The following is a 23,645-nucleotide window of genomic DNA, read 5'->3' as shown; positions in this document are numbered from 1 at the left end:
TGGTACAACACTAAATAGTGGGTTAACAGGTTACAATGTAGAAATAACTACCCTAAGATATTAAGGTGCATACCATTTTGTTACCTCCTGTATTATACATTCTTACCCCTATAAATTTAGAAATTTAGAAATCCCAGACAGTTATGGTGGATTATTCGTTGGTAAGGAGGTAATATGGTAACCAATATAATGGTTTAAATAGGTATGGCAAAAAGTAACTTCAATAGTACCATTGAACTGCAGAACATAATAAATTGCACAAAATTTACCCACATGCAATAACCCATAGCAACCAGTAAAATATTTTCTTGACCAGTAAATGCAACCTACTGATTGGTTTCTATAGTTTTCTAGACTGGTAGAAAAGTTTGCACCTTTTATTACAAATCCCACTTTGGGAGCTTTATGGGGTCTAAATATAATAAGCACATATGTAATATTAGTAGTAAATATAACATGTTCACCTCATTATATCCATACTGCATTCAACAGTACTTTGTTTGATATGTTAAACAAGATACTAAGTCAAAACAAGAATTACATTTATGGCCAAAATAAATATTACTATATTTTATTTTTATCATAGACATTTTTGAGTTAAAATGGACATTACAGGTATGTGATCTGTAATACGAATACGCATTACCCGGAAAGCTCAGATTTATGGGATGGCCATCTTCCCTTTTTATCAAATAATTACATTTATTTTAACTGATTGATTTTTTTTCTGTATTAATAAAATAACACCTTGTACTTGATCCCAACTAAGATATAATTAATCATTATTGGAGGTAAAACAATCCTATTGGATTTATTTAATGTTTAAAGTATGGAGATCCAAATTACGGAAAGAATTATTATCCAGAAGACCCCAGATCCATATCATTCTGGATAACAGGTCCCATACATGTACTGTAATAGAGATATGAGTTTTACAGGTTTCCTGTTTGCCGTTTTTTTTAATAACAGTCAAAAGTATTTTATAGCACTACTTTATACTAGTTTATTCAGGTTGCTTATTCAGATTTTCATTACATATTTACCATATATTTGTTTGTGATTTTGTACATATTTATGAAAAATCATAAATGATTAATTCACAATCATGTAAGACCACAATGAAAAACACAATGACTTTTCCTGTTATTTTCAAGGAAGTGTATAAATTGTTAATTTGCTTAAATGCTAAAGATACACTTTTCATTGCCTTTTATGACATCTTATGGAGTAACTATTACTTTTCATGATTTTTTAAAATAAATCTCCCCCCAATATTGACATTTTGTAGTTTGATATAAAGACACAGTTTTAATTTTTTTAATTTTTGATTCACAGCCAAATCTATTTTGAATTTGATCTTGGGTGTTAATTACTGAATAAGGGGCTGATTTTACTGTAATTAATCACAGTCAAACTTAAACCCTGTTTTGCTGCAAATCACAGCAAGTCATAATTCACCATTTTTTGCAACTTGCCCAATCTATTTAAAAACAATAGTGACAAATAAAAAGTTACAATTACCCCAGCTAAAACATGTTGAGCTTTCTTAGGAATCAGTGGAAAGTCAGTCTTTAGCATTCAAATAACTTGAAAATGTAATTTGGTTTTGAAAATGTGCAGCATATATGATTTATTAACTTGGGAAATTACTATGAATATGTGGTTTATTCATTTGTCAGTTTTCACAAATATGTACAAAATCATAGTAAATGATTGTGAACTACAGGGAGAGCTGGGGCAGAGTAGTGACTAGTAATGGGCAAAATAATGTGGCAGGCATGGATTCACGGCTAATTTCCACGTTTCGTCATTGGTCATTGTGAAACGGGCGGCAAAATTTGCAGCGTGTCAAAAAATTGTCGCCCGCATCAAAAGACTGTCGCCCACGTCAATAAATTGCTGTACACATAAAAAATAATTGGCATGAGCAACAATTTTTTATAACACACAACATTTTCGACGTTTTTCAAATGTTTCGCAAGATTCGCAAATTTTTGGCTGAAACGAAAAGGGACAGATTCGCTCATCACTAATTATGACGCTTTCCTTATTTTTTCCTTAGTTTCTGCCCACTGGCACAATAAGGATGGTATGAACCTATATAAAGTACAAATATTTTTATTTTGATTAATGTATATTTTTGCCTTTCTAATTAAACTTGCTTTACTGCTGAGTTGGGCTGGTCACTTTGATCACTGCTTTCAACATATAGAGAGGTCATAAGATCCCTAAATACCACCATTCGTTTTGCTATCTATAATGAGTCCACGGCTTACAATTTCTCAGAAGAAATCATGACACAAAAAGCTTTTTGAAGAATGTGTCAATTTCCTTTACAGCTTATATTTATTATAATATAATTTCTTGGAGTGCAAGATTTTAATAATACTATTTTACCATTCTAAAATGTTATAGCTAAGACTGAAGTAACTTTTTTAAGAATCTGAACTACATTATATCACAATCAAAGTATCTTTGATTGTTCTTTTGTGTAGATTACATTTAGCTATATCACATTTGCCTTCCTTAAACATATGCTAAAACTACAAATAAGTGCAAAAACTGCTTTACAGCATAAACAAGCTCAAATAAAAATAAAGAATATGTTCACCTCTTAGTATATTAAATCCCATTTGTAAAGTATATGGTATTGTTTTTTTATACTATGCTGAAAACCCTGTTTTACTATTTAGGTGTAGTGCTATTTTGGATAGGAAAACAGCAGGTATAATTGCATTTATATCTCACCAATATGATATTTTTCTGTTTTGCTAACATTAAAGCATTTTTACATATAAATATTTCAGTACAAAATCACTGAACAATTCCTTTTACTGTATACAAGCTTCATCTGAAATCTTTGGTACAATGTTCGATATGCATATAAGCTAATTTTATTAATTAACTTTGTCATGATAGTAATTCATGGAAAAATATTCATTTTAGAAGATACGTTTCACAGGATTCCATGAAAAGCAGATGTTACAAATATTTGAAAAAAAAAAAAAAGATGTACTTTATATTTGGTTAAGAACATCATCTTCCCTGTGGGTTTCAGGAAAACTTTGAATCTGCAGTTTCCAGTCACAAATATTCTGAATGTTTGGATCAATATCTGAGAATGCTGATTCTATAGAACTCAGTGATCCAGCTAAAGAGCCGGTGCCTTCAAATGCATACGTCTTTAGAGAGTCAAGTGGAAGACTTTCAATGTCTTCATTAGCTTCCTCTAATTTTTCCAAGAGGAATTCTTTAAATACAGCAATATCGGGGCCAAGCTTTAAAGACATCCTATAAAAACTTTGGATATCTGTTCTGAATCTCCTGTTTCTAGGTTTCTGCTTTCTCAGTATGGCTTGGTTTGTAAGGTGCCCTATGTCAAATGCTTCAGTGTCTTCTTCTCCACCTCCCTCGTCATCATACTTGACAATATTTTCTCTAAAATCTTCTGATTTTTCTGAAAGTGTAGTATGCTTCTTCTTCAGTTTCACAAGTAAAATGAAACCCAGCACTGTAATAAAAAAAGTAGAACTTACTATTCAAGGCATAAAGGAGAAGGAAAGGTAAAAACTAAGTAAGCTTTATCAGAAAGGTCTATGTAAATACAGCCATAAGCACTCACAGAAACGCTGCACTAAGTCCTCTATCAAAAATAGCTTATCACTATTCCTGTCCCATAAGGTAAGTTGGATGTTTTTATACTAGTACTTTGCAAAACAGTGCACCTGCTTAATTCAGGTTTGGCAGACTAGATGGCTACAGTAGGCTTGGGGAATATATTGTAATGAAATGTAATATAGGTCACTAATAAAAAAAATGGTCACAATGGGACTACAAAGTAGCATTGTGAATAATTTTGCCTTTGTGTGACTGTAAAATATCTTTTGTGAACCCTTTGCCTTTCATGCATCAGTAAGATGGCTATGAATATCTTAGCTTGCGCTAGTGCACAGTGTATGTAATAAAACTTCTTAAAGGAGAATTACACCCTCCCCAGGTATAAAAGCCTCCTTAACTGACCTACATATACCCCCCTCCTCTAGAGATGTAGCGAACTAATTCGCGCGAACATCGGGTGTTCGCGAACGCGCAAGTTTGCGAACTTTCCGAGTATGTTCGCAATTTGGGTTCGCCGCGGTTTTTACGCTGCGTTTTTTCTCTGCGTTTTTTCTCAGCCTAAAAAACGCCGCACAACCACACATGGCGTTTTTTAGCCTAGTACTGGTATTAGCAAATCCCGTTTCCATGGTACCAATAGCGCGAAATAGCAAAAAACACCGCGTATTTCCGCTAGGTCTGCCTGTTTTTACGCAACGCTTTTTCAACAAAGTATTTTTTAGAGAAATTTTTGCCCTTGATCCCCCTCCCTTTAAACAAATTTAAAATCAGTTTTCTGGCCAGAAATGGCTTTTCTAGGTTTTAAAGTTCGCCTTCCCATTGAAGTCTATGGGGTTCGCAAAGTTTGCGAATATTCGCGCTTTTTGGCGTAAGTTCACGAACGTGTTCGCGAACTTTTTTTTTTAGGTTCGCTACATCCCTACCCTCCTCCCTTCCCTATAACTTTAAAAGCTAACCCTATAGAAAAACCCAACCTAAAAGAGCAAGGCAGCAGCATACCTGGGCTTTTTTTTACCTGGGGGGGTGTAGTTCCCCTTTAATGAAAAATACATTATTTTTGCACTAATATTTGCACCATCTTCAAGCACATGTTTAATATTTGCAATGTAATAACTGTTTAGTGAACAGTATTTCATTGTGAACAGCGCTAAACATTTGAAAAAAATTCAATTTTACACATCTCCTTTGATTTTTATTACACATTAAGTGTTTCAGGTTTAAGAAAGTATTTTACAGTGTGAAGCTATAGCTTGCTGATTTGCAACATACTGAAGCTACCTTAGGTAAGCCAAAAGTTTCACAGTTCTTACTTTTACAGTCTTGGAAGATGTGTGTAACATGAAAGGGTAAAGTAACCTAGTGCTTGTTATAGCTTACATTTTCTTTACATAGCATACTAATATAGACCATTTATATCACAATGCATCCTGGTAAAATAGTATTTAGGCCTCTTACCTAAAATTAAAAATGAACAGACTCCTATTGCAATTAAGGCTCCAAAGTTAAGTCCCAGATATAGGAACATTCCATTATCTTTACAGAATTCTGTATTGCCATCCACGCCACAGTCACAAACATGGATGGTCAGAGTGTTTGTGCTGCTGAGAGGTGGGATCCCATTGTCATTTATTACAATTTCAAAATAAAAATGTGGGGTTTCATGCAGATTAAATTCATCTCTTAATGCATAAATGGTAGCTGTGTTATCTGTAGGGAAATAAACACAATACAATTTTAAAAACAAGTTACTAAACATTTTCAAGTTGAAATATCTTTACTATGGGGACGCAGCTTCCACTACCTTTGTACAGGTGGAATGGCGAATGACTTGAATGCATACTGGCCTAGTATTTCATTAATGTGGAATGCCTCACATAGTATTTTCTTTGGAGTCTGAATTCCTTTTATCAAAATGTGGTTCTCAAAGAAAAAAATAGTAGATCATTTGGCTAACAGCATCTGTGACTATTTACCTGTTTTGTAAAATAAACAAATATTCAGATGTAATAGTGTCTTAAATATTCACAGTATATTAAAGGACATGTCACCCCCAAAAATAAGTTTTTTGCCTAATTAAAAAAATGTAATTCTATGCAAATTTTCAATATGAATTTATTAAACATTTTCAGTGCTTTAAAAGTTATTTTAAATGTAATTGCTATCGAAAGCAGCATTTGCAGAACTCCTGGTTGTTTCTTTTTAAACAATGTTGCAAAGGCCAGTCTCCTCCAGCAATGTTTTAAACGCCAGAGCCACCAGGGCAGAGAATGAATAAGGACAGACAAACACTGCTTTTAAAGGAGAAGGAAAGTCATTTTGGCATTTTACTGCCAATAGATTCGCCACATAAGTGCCACCTAGAACACTATATTTATTCTGCAGAAAGCTTTACCGTACTTGAGCCCTAGAAGCTCCCTCTGTTTATTTAAGATTGCAGCTGCCATTTTAGCTTGGTCACCTTAGCTTTCTGCTGCAGCTCTAGCAATTGTTAGCATAGATCACACATTCTGATTGGAGGGGGAGTAAATGCTTATGTATTCTTATGGGAGGGGGGAGCAGGAGAAGGGGAGAGGGAGAGAACTGAGCAGACTCAGGTCCAGGGAATGAAGGATTTTTCTGAGAGAGGAAGTCAGACAACAAAGAACCTGTTTACAAAAAAGGAGACAAGAATTCATGTGTTTCTTTTGATAGAGGACTATTTTCTGTGAGTGCTTATTTATATAGACTTAGTTTTTACCTTTTCTTTCTCCTTTAATAGCAGTTAGCTATACAAATAACTCAAAAACCATTACAAATTATGTTATGAATGTATATTGCCAAGTTGCTTAGAATTTGTTTTCTTTTTATGAGGCAAACAATTATATTCTGGGTTGAGTTGTCCTTTAAATACCTAAAACTGAACTCAGAACTGAACTAAAATAAAACATTGTTTGGTTGCTCAAAGCAGTCAAACATATTCTGACAAATTAACATTCTTTGGATTGTCAGGAAATTGTTGATAAATGGGAAAATATTGACTGCTGTGAATCCTTCAGAATTCATCAGTTCAATAATTATATTACATTTTCGCAAAGACAAAAAAAAACATGTCTCAACTCTATAACTCAATTATAATAATAAAAAAGAAAGACTTCAGCAAAAACAATCATTTTCATTAAAGGGAAAAGTCCACTCAAAAAATATGCAGAAATGTAAATCTCAGTAACTCTTTAATTAAAAAAAAATCTAAACTCCTCTTTAAAGTGGTTTATATGTATCCCCTTATGTTTCCTGGTTTTGACCCTTAAAACAATGTAGCAAAAGTCCGCTTTCCTCTAGGCAGCTGAGAGAATATATACATCCACACAGACAGTGCTTTTAATAACAATTACATTTATGTATAACAATCACATTTACATATAATGGAATGAATATTGGAATATTAGTTGGAAGTATATTTAAAAAGTTGTGCATTTAAAAAAGTTACCCACGTAAAAAAAAGTTGCATAGTAGGAATAAGAAGAAAATGTCCATTGACTTTAAAGGAACAGTAACACCAAAATGAAAATGTATCAAAGTAATTAGAGTATAATGTACTGTTGCTCTGCACTGGTAAGGGCTCTGGCACACGGGGAGATTAGTCGCCTGCGACAAAACTCCCTGTTCACGGGTGACTAATCTCCCTGAGTTACCTTCCCCTGCCATCCCACCGGCGAAAATGTAAGACACTGGTGGGATGGCACATCGCGCCGCCGCGTGTGCCATCCCACAGGCGACTTACATTTTCGCCGTGTGCCATTTCCCCATGTGCCAGAGCCCTAAAAGCTGTGTGTTTGCTTCAGAAAGACTGCTATAGTTTCTATAAATACCCTGCTCGGTTAGCCACGGGGGCAGTTATTTCAGCTGGAAAGGATAAAAGGCAAAAGGTAACATTGCAGATAACAGATAAACTCTGTAGAATACAATGGTGTTTTATCTGTTATCTGCTATATAACTTGTGCCTTTTATCTTTTTTTTCCAGCTTAAATGACTGCCCTGAAAGCTACACAGCAGCTTATTTGAATTAACTATAATAGTGTTCCTGAAGAAAACAGATCAGTGCAGGTCAATGGTACATTATATTTTATTTACTTTATAAATATATATATATTTGGTGTTCCTGTACCTTTAGAGAATTTGGATTTGGAAAAAACTTGAAAAAAACACTTATTGACTTTAAGCTTTTGGAATGAGAAAAAGCGCCCATTGACTTGTAATTTTTTGCTGTTTCATGAAGACAGATTAACTCATCACTATTAAGGCCTTCACCTTTGTTATCTCTGACAGTGAAGTTTGTATTGTTTGATGCTTCGGGTAACAAAGTAAAGGAAAACTGTTGTCCAGCTGTTGCCTCATCTCTATCCACTGCACTTATTATCTGTATTGGCTAAAATCAACAGAAACAGATATAAATGCTTTGCAAATACTGTATATTACATATGACATGGCACAACACAACATTATTTAAGCAGATGTATTCTAAATAGCAAGACAAGCTATTCCTTAATACAGTGATCCCCAACTGGCTCAGTATCAACATGTTGCTCACCAATTCCTTGGATGTTGCTCCCAATCTCCCCAAAGCAGGTAGTTATTTTTTAATTCCTGGCTTGGAGGCAAGTTTTGGTTGCATAAAAACATGATGTACCACCAAACAAACCCTCCTGTAAACTGAGATTATGCATAGAGTCAACCAAATAGCTAATCACAGCCCTTATTTGGAACCTCCATGATCTTTTATGATGCTTGTGTTGCACCCCAAGTCTTTTTACATTTGACTGTGGCTCACGGGCAAAGGTTGGGGCCCCTGACTTAAAATATAGAGATAGTGACCATGGACACTGCAACAGAATGCCAAAAAAAGATAGAACTGGGTTTATGCATTTATTGACAGGAAAAATTATAATAGCATAAGAAATGAAACCAGATATAATTATATATCTATAATTTAAAGCAAAAATAATCAAATATGTTTTTTTTTTATTTTTATTATTTTGACTTTTATAGCAATCTGTGTTCTCCATTAGCAGAAAAATAATACATACATCTAATAGTATTTATTACAGATAAAGAAGGCTCAATTGAGACACAAAGCAAACAAAACCACATACATTTTTCACTGAAATAAATGTCATGCCAAGTGCACTGTTTGTACCAGATGCATTATTACATATTGCTCTCATTGTGGGCCACTTTATTACCCTATATCAATGGTCCTGAATCTGTGGCTATGACACTGGCTGAATGGGCCACTCTTGAAGTGAACAAAGGGTCCATCAGGGTAACTGTTACTATCCATTTTTTATGCATCAGTAACCTTATCATAGGCGGGGGAACAGCTAAAAACAAGTCTAAAAACCTCTGCCTACATGGTAACATTTTGACTATGTTATTATGGTGCATGATCAGATGAGTCTTTAAATAAAACCATTGGCATTTAAATATATCATCAAATATATCCAGTAAAGTGTAAAAATATCTATGAATATGTAGACGAAATGGAAACCAACAATTGACTGTAAGATCTACCTGATTTGAAATTTCAGATTGCAGCCATTCATTCCATGGCATTAGATTTAGATTCTATACTCTGCCTACAGTAACAGTGGTTGGAAATAATGATCAGGATTTTGCTGCTTGCTTTTTTCCCCTTGTTTTTGTTAAACATTTCTATGTTTAACTGCCTTGTCCAGCTGCTTAGCACTTGTGCATTCATCAAGGCTTGATATAATAAAGGCAAAGCTTTCTGAACATTGAAAACACAAAATGAAATGGTTTAAACATGATTATCACATACTGCAGCTGCTTAACTCACATGTTGGGGCATATTTATCAAAAGGTGAAATAGATCCCACCACATATTGCCAGAGGGAAATTTCCCCTTTCTTTATTCATTAGTGTGACATTTTTTAGGGGCATTTTTATCAAAGGGTGAACTCTCACTTTCAACCTTTAAAAAAATGTCCCTTCAAATGCTATACAAGTGCATACGGAGCAGCAAAATCCCCCTCCGGCTACCAGCGGTGAGCTTTATTTTATCTTCTGATAAATATTCTCCTGTGTTTGATACCCTGTAAATATGATGTGAACATACTGAACATATTTATAGCCTGTCTTTGCATGGAGAAAACTAGCTGATTGCATCTTATCCAACAAAAACACAATCTGTTTAAGAAGCAAACATTTTTGTTGTCCTCCAAGTAAACCTTATAATTACATTGAAAAAAAACAAGTTGCATGGTGTCTAGTATTATGCACTTACTTATAAAATATAGTATCCAGTTTAATTTTTACACTAAACTGTTCCTTTAAATATTTTTTACAAAAATATCAATAGCTATTGATATAACATATTTAATATAGTATTTCAACATAAAATGACTTCATTGATATGCTTAATGGATTGCTACTATTTACTATATACAGTTTTCTCTATTATGTCCTGCAAAGGTTATTTAAGGTTTCTGTCATTATATCGATATTATGCTTGTGGGTACATGAGACAACACATTAGGTATATTTACATGATAGGTTCTATGCACCAATCACCTTTTTGCATTAAGAGTAGAGATGTAGCGAACTGTTCGCCGGCGAACTAATTCGCGCGAACATCGGATGTTCGCAAGTTCGGAAGTTCGCGAACTTTCCACGTATGTTTGCAATTTGGGTTCGCCACGTCTTTTTCCGCTGCATTTTTTCTCGGCCTAAAAACGCCGCACAAGCCACACATGGCGTTTTTCAGCCTAGTACTGGTGTAAGCAAATCCCGTTTCCATGGTGCTAATAGTGCGAAATAGCAAAAAACGCCGCGTATTTCCGCTAGGTCTGCCAGCTGCCTTTGCGGTTTTACGCAACGCTGTGTCAACAAAGTATTTTTCAGAGAAATTTTTGCCCTTGCTCCCCCTCCTGCATGCCACTGTCCAGGTCGTGGCACCCTTTAAACAACTTTAAAATCAGTTTTCTGGCCAGAAATGGCTTTTCTAGGTTTTAAAGTTCGCCTTCCCATTGAAGTCTATGGGGTTCGCAAAGTTCGCAAATATTTGCGCTTTTTGGCGTAAGTTCGCGAATGCGTTCGTGAACTTTTTTTTTGAGGTACATCCCTAATTAAGAGCCCTGTGTCTGTGTGTTTTTTTAATGCATGTGTGTTTGTTGTGCTACTCCTATGTTATAAATTATATATATTTTTCTGTTCCATATAAAATAACAAATTGCATCTAGTAAGTCAATTTAATTGTCCTGGTCAGGTATCTTAGTGATCTGCCACATTTTTATATATGGGGACTCGTTTTGAAGACCAGTAAGTGTGTACTCAAAATCCATCCTGCAAACATGTTGGTCACTTGCAATTACTGCTATCTGTCTCAGACTTTATAAACTCTGCTTTAAGGCAATAAAGCCTATAGAGTCCTAGGAGGTTACATAATAAAAGGCACTACGTTTGCCCAGAAGCAGTAACCCATAGAAACCAATCAGCAGGTCAAATTTGCTGGTCATCTACTTAAAAGCAAACTGTAAGCAGGTGACCAGCAAATTTGACCTGCTGATTGGTTTCTATGGGTTACTGCTTTAAAGGAACAGTAACACCAAAACATGAAAGTGTATAAAAGTAACTAAAATATAATGTGCTGTTGCCCTGCATTGGTAAAAGTTGTGTGATTACTTCAGAAAGTCTACTATAATTTATATAAATAAGCTGCTATGTAGCCATGGAGGCAGCCATTCAAAGGAAAAAAGGCACAGGCACATAGCAGATAACAGATAAAACACTATTGTATTCTACAGAGCTTATCTGTTATCTGCTATGTAACCTGTGCCTTTTCTCCTTTTTTCCAGCTTGAATGGCTGCCCCCGTGGCTACACAGCAGCTTATTATATAAATTATAGTAGTGTTACTGTAGCAAACACACCAGTTTTACCAGTGCAGGGCAACAGTGCATTATATTTTTATTACTTTAAAGCTCTTTCATTTTTAGTGTTACTGTTCCTTTAATGAATGAGACCAGCAGCAAAGTTCTTTAACGACCCAGAACCACACTTGTCATTCACATAATGTCACCTAAGATTAAGACCTTAAAAGTTATTAAATGTCTGTAAGGTATAACGTTTAGAATCTGACTGTCAATTGTTCTTGTGAATTCAACAATAAATATATGTTACAAAAAAAACAAAAGCAAACTTTTTATTGGTTGCTATGTATACTGCTCCTGGGAAAAAGTAATGCCTTTCATTACGTATGGGAGTTTCAGTATATTGTTATGTTTCCAACCTGCCAGTTGCTTAGTACAGGTATGGGACTAGTTATCCAGAATGCTCGGGACCTGGGGTTTTCCGGATAAGGGGTCTTTCTGTAATTCAGATCTCCTATCTTAAGTCTACTAAAAAAATTATTTAAACAGTAATTAAACCCAATAGGCTTGTTTTGGTTTCAGTAAGGGTTAATTATATCGTAGTTGGGATCAAGTACAAGGTGCTGTCTTATTATTACAGAGAAAAGGGAATCATTTTTAAAAATGTGAATTATATTTTATTACAATGGAGTCTATGGGAGATGGCCGTTCTGTAATTCAGAACTTTCTGGATAATGGGTTTCCGGATAAGGAGTCCAATACCTGTATTCTTTTCCAGGCTGCCTTGTACTCCACTAATAGTAGGACTTTCATTCAAATTGTTAATTTATTTTGCAAAAATATGTATAGAATTTCTGTGGTTATTAAAATTACAGGCAATTACCATATGTATTAGAAATTCTCTATTTTATTTAGATTACAGCTGAAAGTACTGACCTAAAATATGTTGCTAGAAATGCTGCTGGTTTAAAATTATAGTGCTTGGAAATAGACAAATCTTTGAAAAACATTCTTGAAAATAAGTCTTTTTCAATAAAAAAAAATATTTTGAATTTCTTACTTATAATTGTACAGTATATGAAAACGTAGAAATGTGTTCTCCAAAAGGGCATCATATGTAGTATATTTAATGTTAATTGTATAAAAATTACATATGAATTCTAATCCTGAAATTATCATATAGATCACAGATGAGAGTATTTTTGTAAAATCTAGCTATGCATCCTATATATAATATATATTATAATAAAATTATAAAATTATGGAGAAGAAACCAATGGATAGTATATTCTATAAACTTTCAGTGATCCCCAACCAGTGGCACGTGAGCAACACGTTGCTCTTCACTCCCCTTTAATGTTGCTCTCAGTGTCCTCAAAGTAGGTGCCATTTTTAAATTTCTGGCCTGGAAGCAGGTTTTGGAAGCCCAGAGACACATTATTACGCCAAGCAGAGCCTCCTGCCAGCCAGCAGTCCCCTTGTTCCTGCCAATCACAGCCCTTATTTGGTACCCCAAAGAACATTTTTTATGCTTGAGTTGCTCACCATCACTTTTTACATTTGAGTGTGTCTCACAAAAAAAAAGGTTGGGGATCCTTGCTATAAAGTATGCACGTGGAAGTATTGGATAAGACTACCTCCTGGTCCTGGTACATTCTCCATCCCAAACATTGTTTAAGGCATATGCCCACTGTTTACTGCATAAACTGTATCAGGTTTATTATCCTTTTATTGTGTTCTATTAATAATGTATAGTTTGTTCTATACAAGTTTGTTAATGTTGCTGGGGGTTGACTTTTTATATGTTGGCTTAGAGCATATTTTTTTTAAAAAAAAATGTCACGTTGAGAGGAGTATGCAATAAAGATTTTTTCTCTAAATCCCTAAATAATGAGGCATATTAAAGCTACCCCAAATTTTGAATTTAAACAGAAAGACATGTGGCTTCCAACACAAATACAGTACTGACTTATCTCTACATTGGTAAGGAGTATGGGAGGCACATAGACGACTGCCCTAAGGCAGGTAGTTAGGACCAGCTAGCTGTACCTATGTTCTGTTCCTTGAACTGAATGAAAGATTGGAGAAGAGCAACTTACACGGGGGGGGGGGGGGGGGAGGACTAAAGGGGGCACAATAAAACCTCTAAGTGTTCTAAGATTTGCACCTCTGGGTAAAGTAAATGACCACTATGTGAAAATTCATTGCATTTTTTCTTTATCCCAATTAATCGCAACAGAGCAGTTAAATGATTAAACACAATAGGTTTTAAGCACATTAATGCAAGACACAGCTAAGCATTGATTGGTAGGATTTGCCGATCATTAGCTTAGTACTAGTTAGTGTAATGTTATTTTACCATGACCTAGCACACTGCCATTTTACCTTTTCATGCTACTCAGCAACTCCCAGCAAAGCTAGGGTTACATGCTAGTCTTGCATTTATAAGAGCCTTTACTAAAGTGGTGGAGGAAGGCTGTTGTAGTAGAACTGCAACTCTCATATGCAACACCAGCACTAATACGGAAGAGATTGGATGCCAGTGGTTCTTAAATAGTAACAGGTAGTTTATTAAATATCCAACTCAGAACAACACTATGATTCCTTCAATGTATTTATACAGCTGATCATGTTATATCTTAGTCAATAATTCAAAAACAACATACTTACTACCATTAAGTTCAATAAGATAAACACATCAAAAGAAGAGAGTAGCAAATAACAATCCCTCTCCTTCATATCAGTGAGTTAAAAGGAAAGCCTGTAAAATCCCTGAACCATTGAGAAACCATGTCCCTCCCATAGGGCATGGGCCCACCCTTTTGTAACTTCCTGTCAAAGGAAAAATTGTTATTTATTTTACATTCATATACTGGTATTAAATAACAATACTGATATGGGATTATTTATCTAGAAGCCCATTATCTAGAAAGTTCCATATTGAATCAATCGTTTCAATATTGAAACAATCGTTTACTATTGGCAATCCGAAAGTCATGAAATGATCGTATCTGAACGATCGTAAACGCCGGGAAAACCTTTCTGACTTTAAACCTTCTGTGCATGATTTTGGAAGCCTCCCATAGGACTCAATGGCACTCTGCAGCTCCAACCCGGCCCAAGGAAAGTCTCCCATAGGGCTCAATGGCACTCTGCAGCTCCAACCTGGCCCAAGGAAAGTCTCCCATAGGGCTCAATGGCACTCTGCAGCTCCAACCCGGCCCAAGGAAAGTCTCCCATAGGGCTCAATGGCACTCTGCAGCTCCAACCTGGCCCAAGGAAAGTCTCCCATAGGGCTCAATGGCACTCTGCAGCTCCAACCCGGCCCAAGGAAAGTCTCCCATAGGGCTCAATGGCACTCTGCAGCTCCAACCCGGCCCAAGGAAAGTCTCCCATAGGGCTCAATGGCACTCTGCAGCTCCAACCTGGCCATAGGAAAGTCACGATACCGAAGCTTGAATGAATCCAAAACTTTCATACTCATTGCAACAAACACGATTTCGTTGTACAAATTGTCACGCAAATTGTCGCAAAGTATGAAAAAGTTTCAAAAATTAACCAAAATATTGTAGAAAATACGCAAACAATACATAAACTTTAGAAAAGATTTTAAAAAATTGTAATCGGACCTGTACTTTAATGAATGTGCCCCTATAAATTTGTACCAGCATGGTTTTATGCATAACAGATCTTGCCAGACTAATTTAGTTGCCTTTTATGAGGAGGTGAGCAGGAACCTCAATGCTGGAATAGCAGTGGATGTCATCTACTTAGACTTTGCTAAAGCGTTTGATACTGTACCTCACAGAAAGTTAATGATCAAATTAAGGAATATTGGCCTGGAACATAATATTTGTAATTGGATAGAGAACTGGCTGAAGGATAGATTACAAAGAGTGGTGGTAAATGGAACATTTTCTAATTGGACCAGTGTGGTTAGTGGAGTACCGCAGGGGTCAGTCCTTGGTCCTTTGCTTTTTAACTTGTTTATCAATGACCTGGAGGTGGGCATATAGAGTACTGTTTCTATTTTGTTGAGGACATTGTGCAAAACTATAAGTTCCATGCAGGATGCTTCCACTTTGCAGAGTGATTTTACAAAACTGTAAAACTGGGCAGCAAAATGGAAAATTAGGTTCAATGTTGACAAGTGCAAAGTTATGCACTTAGGCAGAAATAATATAAACGCGAGTTATCTACTAAATGGTAGTGTGTTGGGGGTATCCTTAATAGAGTAGGATCTGGGGTTTTTTGTAGATAATAAGTTGTCTAATTCCAGGCAGTGTCATTCTGTGGCTACTAAAGCAAATAAAGTGCTGTCTTGTATAAAAAAGGGCATTGACTCAAGGGATGAAAACATAATTTTGCCCCTTTATAGGTCCCTGGTAAGGCCTCACCTTGAGTATGCAGTGCAGTTTTGGGCTCCAGTCCTTAAGAGGGATATTAATGAGCTGGAGAGAGTGCAGAGACATGCAACTAAACTGGTAAAGGGGATGGAAGATTTAAACTATGAGGTGAGACTGTCAAGGTTGGGGTTTTATCTGGAAAAAAGGCTCTTGCAAGGGGACATGATTACTCTGTACAAGTACATTAGAGGGGATTATAGGCAGATAGGAGGTGTTCTTTTTTCCTATAAAAACAACAGCAAACCAGAGGTCACCCCTTTAGATTAGAGGAACAGAGCTTCCATTTGAAGCAGTGTAGGTGGTTTTTCACGGTGAGGGCAGTGAGGTGTGGAAATGCCCATCCGAGTGATGTTGTAATGGCAGATTCTGTTAATGCCTTTAAGAGGGGCCTGGATGAATTCTTGAACAAGCATAGTATCCAAGGCTATTGTGATACTAATATTTAAAGTTAGTATTGATGTTCGTACAGTATATATAGTTTATGTATGTGAGTGTATAGATAGGTCAGTATAGGTTTGTGCGTGCTGGGTTTACTTGGAAGGGTTGAACTTCATATACTTCATCCAACCCTTGACCCTTAGAGCCCCCTCTTTGCCTTGTCCCAAACATGATGCAAAATCAGAGCTCAACTCTGCCAGGTGGAAGGGAATAGGAAATGCTTTCAAATGAGTTTCAGAATCAGGAAAATTATTTATTTTTTCATTTCAAAATATTAGGCCAGTGGAAAAAACAGCATTTTATGAGGAAAAACAATTCAACCAAACATTTCTTCATTTCAGTACTATTTTGAGATACTGGAAAACATCACATTTTTTTTCTGAACCACACATCTTTAACATATTATAGTAACAGTATATAGTAAACCTTAATAAATAGTTTTGTCATATCTACTGATCATAATATTTCTTACTTTCTGCACTGTATTTTTATGCTAGAGACACATATGGGTGGAGGGTGTTGTTCCCATAGGAACAGTTTATTAAACTTTACTTAAACCTATACCCTGTTCCGATATTTTCTGAATTTAAAGCCTATACAATTTCTTGGCAGGATCATTAGACCCTTTGGAGCCAATGAAAATACATGTTTGCCTCATTAGAAGAAGCTGGAAGCTTCTCCAAGAAACTTTATGAAAATAACTTGTTTTATTAAAGTACTAATGACCTTACTGAGAGTGGCTTTTAAAAATAATCAAACCTTATCTTTAATTAATTTCAACTCCAAAACATATTTCCCCAGAGCAGTTGAATACACCAATATGCCAGATGGGTATTTGAAAGCATTAAACATTACAATATGTTATACGTTTGTATTTATAGATGACTTTATATCAGTGGTTTTCAGACTATTTTGGTTCATGTCCCTGCAAGTCCATCATTTGACCAGAGCACCCCCCCCCCCTTAAACAGAGCTACACTGTAGGTATATGTAAATTTTGTATCATTCCTGTATCTGACATTCCAAAAGTATCTAGGACAGCCAATAAATGTTGCTCATTTGTACCCTAATTCACCTTCAAACGTGACTTTATGTGTAACAAGGAGACCAAATACGCATTCTGCCCAAAGTTCACTCTTGCTGACCTTCAGGTAGACCCCTCAGCAATAGTCCTACAGTTTGTGAACAACTTCTTTATACATACAAGATACATTTTTAAATCTATATAAAAATAATATAACTGTCCTACTCTTGATGCTTTTAGATGTTAATATGTTTGATGTTAAAAGGATAACAAGGTCTGGTTGGGCTTTTAGAAGATTTCTGCAGCTGTGTTATTGATTGGATCACAAACTAATTGCCATGAATTGTGTCATTTCAGGACTCATTAAATTGGAAGCTTTGAAAAGAAAATTTAAAAATCAACGTCTTTCCGAGAAACAGACAACAAAATAAAGTAAGTCTTTTAAAAGTAAAGCAGAATACGTTTTCATTTGGTTAAGAAAAAAAACAGAGAGGTCTTCCATTAGCGTGCGCTTTGCTTAAATTACTGAATAAAGCATTTGAATGTCCTTAAGCCTTCTATTTACTTGCATTAATGTGAGTTCTTTAGCAGGCATAATTTCTAATCGCATTTTATCATGCATTCTATTGAGCTTAAGTTGGCTTTAATTTAAAATATACAAGTTCACTGTTTCAGCTATAACGCATTTTTTCTCATTACTTTATTAAGTTGGATGGTGTTGTTCTCTGTCCTGGAGAAAATTGCTTGACACTGAGGCAAATAGAAACTTTAATGTTATCCTGTTAAGACCTACTTAACATAAGGTACAAACCATAAGCAATCAATCATACATAATTATTATGTTCACAATTTTTTTCACAAAAATATTGTTATGCAGGTATGAGACCTGTTATCCAGAATGCTTAGGTCCTGGGATTTTCTGGATAATTTCTGTAATTTGGATCACAGTACTAAAATAATCATTTTAACATTCAAAAACTTCGTGTTCCGTAACCAATGACCTGTAACATAGTGAACGGAAGTAGGGCCATGACAGAGCCGTGGGGGTTGTGAAGCCACTCCCAGTTGGTGGGGGATTGGTGGTTTCGGAAGTCGCAAGGGCAGGAATGTCACTAGGGGTATAAAGAGTGAGCTATGATTTTCCACTTCCTTTTCCATCTTAGGCAGTACAGGAAAACTCCCTCCCTGTACGAGTGTGTTGGTGCTGAATTGTTGGTGGTGGGGTGGTTAAATCTGGGAAGCAATGGTTATGTTAGGAATGGAGTTGCACAGTTAATTGGTGGCTGGCACGTCTGGCACCTCAGGGGTAAGAAAGCATACCAGGAAGTGGATTTTGTTGGGAAGTAGGTGGTTCCAGGCTAGAATGGCAGCTGGCAGCACTAGTTGCGTTGCCCAGTTATAGGGTTGTTACTGTACATGGATGTTCAAGAGTTAATTGTTTGTTATACAAATATTCATGTTATGTTAGGCTATGTTTTTGATATGCTTATGATATGCCATTTGTTCTTTATGGTACATTTTAAATTAAAACTTCATTTTATAATAAATGTTCTGCTGCCTTTTCATCCAAAACTGGTGTCTGTGTGTTTTTGGGGATTGGAGGAATGGGAGGGGGGCGAGATTGGTTGGTAAGAGGGCAGGGTAAGTACCAGCGATGCTTCTGCCATGTCCCCAGTGCTCCATATGTGAGTGAAAAGGGGATGCGCATGCGCGCAATCAGGGTTGGGGGGGGCCCAGGCGCCCCAAACTTAAATCAGGCGCTGGTACAAGGTTCTGCTTTATTATTACAGAGAAAAAGGTAATGATTTTCAAAAATTAGAATGCTTTGAATAAAATTTAGAAAAAGAAAATAATGTTAAAAATCGGAATTATTTAATTAAAATGGAGTTTATGGGATAGGCCCTTCCAGTAATTCGGAGCTTTCTGGACAACAGGTTTCCAGATAATGGATCGTATACCAGCACAGGAATTCAACAGATTGAATTCCTTTTATTTAAATTCTCTATAACTGCATATTTTATAAGCTGTTACCCTAAGAAACAATTCCAAATGCTTTTCTATTGTGTTTGTCAAGAAAAATAAACTTCACTTACACGGTATAAATTATTTAAATGTTGTTTCCTTTAATCTTGTACACAATGACGGCAAGCAGGCAGGTGCCATTTTGTTGACCCTGTTATTACGATAAGCTTTTCATCATGCCAAAATATTGTTTATGAGCCAGAATGGGGGACCTGATGACCATGAACTGGCAATTAGATGGTGAGGTGGGAGGGGGAATGTAGGAAGGGCAGCGACATCTAGGAAGCACTGAATGGAAAGTGAAATTAATTGTCTGGCCTGCCTCTTTTTTTATGTCTGGGTGACAGGTCCCCTTTAAATGAGCAAATAATTGTTAGAAACTGTAAGAGAAGTGTTCAATTTGTTATGGAGGTGCTTGTAAGCCCACAATGTAATGCTTGTCCTTTTCCATAGATTCTGGGGAGAATGCTCCAATATATAGAGGATCCTGAACCAACTATACAGTTTTCTCCAAACCTCTACTGGAATGTCATAAAAGAGTAGTCCAATAATAATAACAACTATTACTGTTAATAATTCCAGTACTAATAATAATAATTAAACTACTTGATTGCATTTTACAAAACAATAACAATTAAAACAATAAAGTTTAAAGATATATAAAAAAACATATTCTGAAGATTACAAATGAATAGGGTTTGGCATGGAAGTACCATGACTTAGATCCCTTTGACTGCTGTGCCACTATAATTGATATGGGACCTGTTATCCAGAATGAAATTTTTTTTTTGTATATGGTCTTTCCATAATTTAGATCTCCACACTTTAAGCCTATTAAAAAAATATTTAAGCATAAAATAAAACCAATGGGATTGTCTTACCTCCAGTAAGGATTTATTATATTGTAGTTAAGGTCAAGTTCAAGGTACTGTTTTATCGTTAAAGAGAAAAGGGAAAAAATAAAACCTTTGAATTATTTGATTAAAATGGAGTCTAGGGGAGATGGGCTTTCTGTAATTTAGGGTTTCCAGATAATGGATCCCATACCTACCGATGCCTATTAAAATTTTGAAGGCAATAAGTAAGTGGTGCTTTATCCCTAGGTAAAAGAAGGGGTGGAGTACACTGGCAGGATTACATTAAATAGGACAAGAAAATTAAAGTGAAAGTAGCAGAGTAACTGCCCCCTTTATTCCTCTGTACTGAGGAATGTGACTCCCGATCAGAGAGCTAAGAACACCTGGGGACATCTGCTGCATAGGGGATTGCAGTTGCAGAGTTGCAAGTTGCAGAGTGGAAATTCTGGAGAACTTCCCCTGGCTCTATTGCCCTTCTGCACATAATGTTTTAAGGCATCTCTATGGGCCCTTATAAGTATGGTTAGGCAAATTCATACCAGGGGTGAATGGCAACATTTATTAGACACACTCTCCTTGGAATCTGCACTCTTAAGAGTCAGAACAAAGGAATCACATGGTTTTATAACCTTAGTAAAAGTAAAAGTAGTTACTGGTGGGAAAGCATATCGATATCTCTCCACAGAACAGAAAAACAAAAAGCTGTCTTTAAAGACAAACAGGTGTCTCTGCCTCCAAGGCCAGGGTAGCAGCGACCAAGGAGAACAGAATCCATCCAAGTTAGGGGGCTGTCTTGGGGAACCTGCATACACAGAGTTTTATTCTATCTCAGTATTTTACCATTCTACTAATTATAGGGCAAAAAAAACGAGGCCCTAATAGATCATTATGGTCTTTACCTTAATACATTTTGAAAAACAAAAACCGATTAATTCCAATACAGTTCAGTATTTATTTAGTTAAGACAATTAACTATTAAAATCTACAATTTCAATCACAAGTAAGTAAATGTACTACAGACACTTTTTCAGTACAATGTCATGTTGTTAATAAAGAGAGAATATATTTTCTCTTTAAAAAAGTGACTAATTCTTACCTCTCTTGGTTTGGACTGTTCACAGACATAAATACGATATTCCTCTGACAACTGTGGAGCATTGTCATTAACATCAATAATGCGAATGTAAACTGGAACTTCAGATACATGAGCTGAATTTGCTATGGAGACAATGGAAAGAAAAATACCAACATTACATTATTTGGGTTTAGGAATACTCTGAAACTGATATTGATAAGTTAACTGAGAAATTATGATCAAGATTAGTCCCTGATTATCTTATTTTTATTGTATGTATCTGTATTTTTAACTGAAATAATTAGAGATCCTTACTCACTTGCCTCTGTTGCTGTAACTGTTACATTATACCAAAGTGCCTCTTCTCTGTCCAAAGGCTTAGTTGTGGTGATTGCTCCAAGGTGCAAATCGATATAAAACAGTCCAACATGCTTACTTTGATGAAGACCATACCTGGTAGTTTATATATATTAAAAAAAACATAAACCAATACATTATAAGTCAAATAACTTTTTTGCTATTTGACCAAACATAAAAACAATACATTGCTGGGGTGTAGTTACTTTACAAACATGCACTTATGTGACTTAGATAAGTGTTTTTATGTTACCAAAACATAACCAAATTCATTCATATGTAACAGCAGTACATTTGTATCTTGACTTGCACTAGAATTATACACTACACTGGAGTGCAAAACTGCACTGCATACTCAAGGTGAGGCCTTACCAGGGACCTATAAAGGGGCAAAATTATGTTTTCATCCCTTGAGTCAATGCCCTTTTTTATACAAGACAGCACCTTATTTGCTTTAGTAGCCACAGAATGACACTGCCTGGAATTAGACAACTTGTTATCTACAAAAACCCCCTAGATCCTTCTCCATTAAGGAAACCCCCAACACACTACCATTTAGTGTATAACTTGCATTTATATTATTTCTACCAAATTGCATAACTTTTCACTTTCCAATTTTGTCAAATCGTTCTGCAAAGTGGACGCATCCTGCATGGAACTTTTTTTGCAGCAAAAATAGAAACAGTAAGTTTTATGCCCACATCCAGGTCATTAATAAACAAGTTAAAAGGCATAGGACCATGGACTGACCCCTTTGGTACTCCATTAACAACACTGGTCCAATTATAAAATGTTCCATTTACCACCACTCTTTGTAATCTATCCTTCAGCCAGTTCTCTATCCAATTACAAATATTATGTTCCAGACCAATATTCCTCAATTTTATTATTAACTTTCTGCGCAGTACTGTATCAAATCCTTGAGTAGATGACATCCAGGTTCCTGCTCACCTCCTCATAAAAGGCAACTAAATTAGTCTGGCAAAATCTGGTACACCTAAAACTATACTTATATAAACTTATAGTATTGTGATTCATAATGTATGCAATTATCCTATCCCTTATTACCCCTTCCAAAAGCTTTCCTACTACTGATATCAGACTAACAGGCCTATAGTTTTCAGTTCAATGGGAAGGTTGCTAGCATTGTCCTCTTTTTATACTAATCCCTGATGAAGGGGCGTGCCCCCGAAACGTTATATGGTTTGCTACTATTAAAAATCAGCAGGGTTTATCCCGCTTAAATCAAGTCCTGTTGTGCCGGTATTTTTGTCCTTTTTATACAGTCACTATTGTGATGTCTATTAGCTGGCCTGTAAGTAGAACACAGTGTGCACCGTAAGTTGAGTATGTTTAAATTATTGTCATTTACGTTTTTCTTTATTTTGTAAATACTGAGTCACCAAGGTAGTTGGAAATTAAATTAGTATCTAGTGTAATATAGACTTGTGTGATCTGACCATGTTATCAAATTTGTATAATTTATCCTTTTACAGGGTCTAGATGGAGACAAAGACATAATCTATCATTTGTAAGAATAACAATAAAAGGAATGAAATGGGAAATTAATTTTCTTTTCAGTTACCATTTGCTCCTATTTTCCACCTGTCATTCGAGGATCTGGTCTGTTTCAAAATGATGGTTGTACCTGTGCTATAACAGCTAGTAGCTTTACCTCTTGCTGGGAAGTCCACCATTGGTAATGCTTGCATCATTGAAGTTATGGGGGGACGTTCTCTTCTTTTCAATAGCATAGCAAGACAGATGTCTACCTAGAATCCTAGATAAATGCCTTGTATGGTTCAGGCAATGTGTCCATTGAAGCTCTAATAATATCTTATTGTATATGAAGGAAATGGATGAGAAGAATCACATTATGTGGCACCTCCTACTATTTGGTCTGGGCAGTTGATATAGTCTATGACAAGGTGATCAGTTGGAATCTCTGTTAGTATGGCCAGGATTAATTCATATGCATATTTCT

General features: G+C 35.8%; 1 protein-coding gene across 1 annotated transcript in view; it reads right to left on the bottom strand.

The window, feature by feature from the left end:
• Positions 1 to 851: 851 nt before the first annotated feature.
• Positions 852 to 23,645, bottom strand: part of cdh19 (cadherin 19, type 2) — a 75,841-nt gene continuing 53,047 nt past the window's right edge. Inside the window, exons 8-12 of the mRNA XM_031904478.1 lie at positions 21,624 to 21,757; positions 21,326 to 21,447; positions 7,906 to 8,023; positions 5,074 to 5,325; positions 852 to 3,511 (exon numbers count right to left, since the gene is read on the bottom strand). Coding sequence (XP_031760338.1) covers positions 3,018 to 3,511; positions 5,074 to 5,325; positions 7,906 to 8,023; positions 21,326 to 21,447; positions 21,624 to 21,757 — 1,120 coding nt within the window. The 3' untranslated portion in view covers positions 852 to 3,017. The remainder of the gene's footprint in view (positions 3,512 to 5,073; positions 5,326 to 7,905; positions 8,024 to 21,325; positions 21,448 to 21,623; positions 21,758 to 23,645) is intronic.

This window comes from Xenopus tropicalis, chromosome 6, assembly GCF_000004195.4.
Source record: "Xenopus tropicalis strain Nigerian chromosome 6, UCB_Xtro_10.0, whole genome shotgun sequence".
Lineage (NCBI taxonomy): Eukaryota > Metazoa > Chordata > Amphibia > Anura > Pipidae > Xenopus > Xenopus tropicalis.
This window is presented reverse-complemented; position numbering and strand designations above follow the sequence as displayed.